This window comes from Azolla caroliniana, unplaced genomic scaffold (assembly GCF_043228905.1).
Source record: "Azolla caroliniana isolate FFs.n. ecotype wild unplaced genomic scaffold, voAzoCaro1.0.p SCAF_4, whole genome shotgun sequence".
Classification (NCBI taxonomy): domain Eukaryota; kingdom Viridiplantae; phylum Streptophyta; class Polypodiopsida; order Salviniales; family Salviniaceae; genus Azolla; species Azolla caroliniana.
The window spans coordinates 9,891,213-9,892,927 of record NW_028230439.1 but is presented as its reverse complement, the minus strand read 5'-3'; the positions used below and the strand labels follow the sequence as shown (position 1 = coordinate 9,892,927).

General features: G+C 34.7%; 1 protein-coding gene across 1 annotated transcript; it reads right to left on the bottom strand.

Annotated features, from left to right (window-relative positions):
• LOC147865046 (uncharacterized) lies at positions 1-945 on the bottom strand. Its single transcript, XM_087318698.1, has 3 exons — positions 692-945; positions 350-616; positions 1-259 (listed from the first exon to the last, which is right to left on the bottom strand). The coding sequence occupies exons 1-2, from the start codon at positions 838-840 to the stop codon at positions 364-366; spliced, it is 402 nt and encodes a 133-aa protein (XP_087174824.1). The 5' UTR covers positions 841-945; the 3' UTR covers positions 1-259; positions 350-363.
• Between the last annotated feature and the right edge of the window lie 770 nt (positions 946-1,715).

The following is a 1,715-nucleotide window of genomic DNA, read 5'->3' as shown; positions in this document are numbered from 1 at the left end:
CTTTGCCATCATCTCTTTTAAATTGATATCTAAACTATTACAGGCATCATTAATATATTCAAGTAGAAGAATGTTTACATTGTCAAGTAAATCTAACCAAGATTGTATGCACATCTCTACCTTGAAAGTGCATGAATGCAATTGTTGCCTATATTTGAAGTTATCACGAGCTTCGGAGTTAGCTTCCTCTGAAGGCATTAATGAAGTTAGAATTGTCAAATAATCACATGTCATTTTCTACATCCTTGGAAAAGTGGATCTGTTTTAACTCTTCAAAAAATATAATGTCACAGTGTGTTTCTTAATTACCAACAATAGAAACAAATTTGTTTAACAATACTGATGGAACCTATTGGTAAACCACTAATGTAGAGGGTCTATGGTAGTCTTGATTCGTGGAAGCTTCAAGAAATCTTTAATTTCTGACCCAGGTGATGATTCATGAGATTTCTCATTGTTGATACCCCAAAACTCCAAATATTCAAATTGAGATCCTTCACAAGCATCTTCGGATGGAGAATCTTCGACATTAGGATCATGATATTTTGTTGTTAAAACAGTTTGCACCAACTCTATATCGAGGTCTCTCTCAATTGGATTTGCTGGTTTTGGAACTCTACATCTAAACATAAGACATTATTAGTAAGAAAAAACGATTAAAAAAATGAAAATTTCAATTAAAAAACATTACCTAGGGTCAAGAAACATTGTGATTCGAGATGGAACAGATTTCAAGGATTCTTTGTACTTGATTAGATATTGTAGGCATTTGGTACTAGCCTCCTTTTGCACTTGAAGAGTAATCTTCTCAGAGAGTGAATAAACCAAGTTCATATCCATAGATATATACTTATTACAATGTGATAATAAGTGGTTGAATGCAAGCACTGCTAGTGAGAGGGTAGGGTACTTTGACCCACTCAAGTAATTACAAATTTTAGCAAGCACAAGCAAACATTGTTCCATACTTTGTATATGACTCCAACCTTCTATGAGAGTGTATGGTCAACAAAGTCATCAACAATGGCCTTGTCACTTATGGTGCAAATCAAGACATCTCTTAACTTTTAGGGATTGTTGATACTTTTTTTTTTTTTAAAACAAAATATCCTTCCATTAGTTTTAAAAGACCTATCAAGTACAAACTACAAAAGAGATGAAAAAGAAGAGGGAAAAGGACTATCCCAATGACTAGCCATGGATCTTGCCGCCTACTTTCATCATACCAGAAAATGTCATCATAATAATTAGACACCTTACATAGGCCTTCAAGGATAGAGTTGTATAGCATCCTCATTCTTATCCTACTCAATATATCCCAATAACATGGCAAGCCGTTATATCATATCTCCTCGAATCATATGTGATAAATGGCGACCTTCAACTTGCCTTCATTACATAAGACTTTGCAAGTATAAATATTCGTGATCGCTCCAACATGTATGCTATCATCTTAAAACCGTAGGTCCAATCGAAGCTTCAACCATTGCTTCACAACGTCTTGTATATCCTGAGTAAACAAGCTTCCAACCTGATTCTATATTCCCTTCATTCTCTTGAAACTACCTTGTATACATGAAGACAATGAACCACTTGTATGCTCACACAACTTCGGAGAACCATAGCATGCAGAACATTCTTTAAATTAAATCGTTCAGCCACATCCACTCCTTCTTGGAAATGAAAACCTTGATCCTTCCTATTAGCATTACTTT

Coding starts and splice junctions, on each gene's coding strand:
- LOC147865046 (XM_087318698.1), bottom strand. CDS start 840: ATGGATATGAACTTGGTTTATTCACTCTCTGAGAAGATTACTCTTCAA. Junction 617..691: donor ACAATGTTTCTTGACCCTAG/GTAATGTTTTTT, acceptor GTTTAGATGTAG/AGTTCCAAAACCAGCAAATC.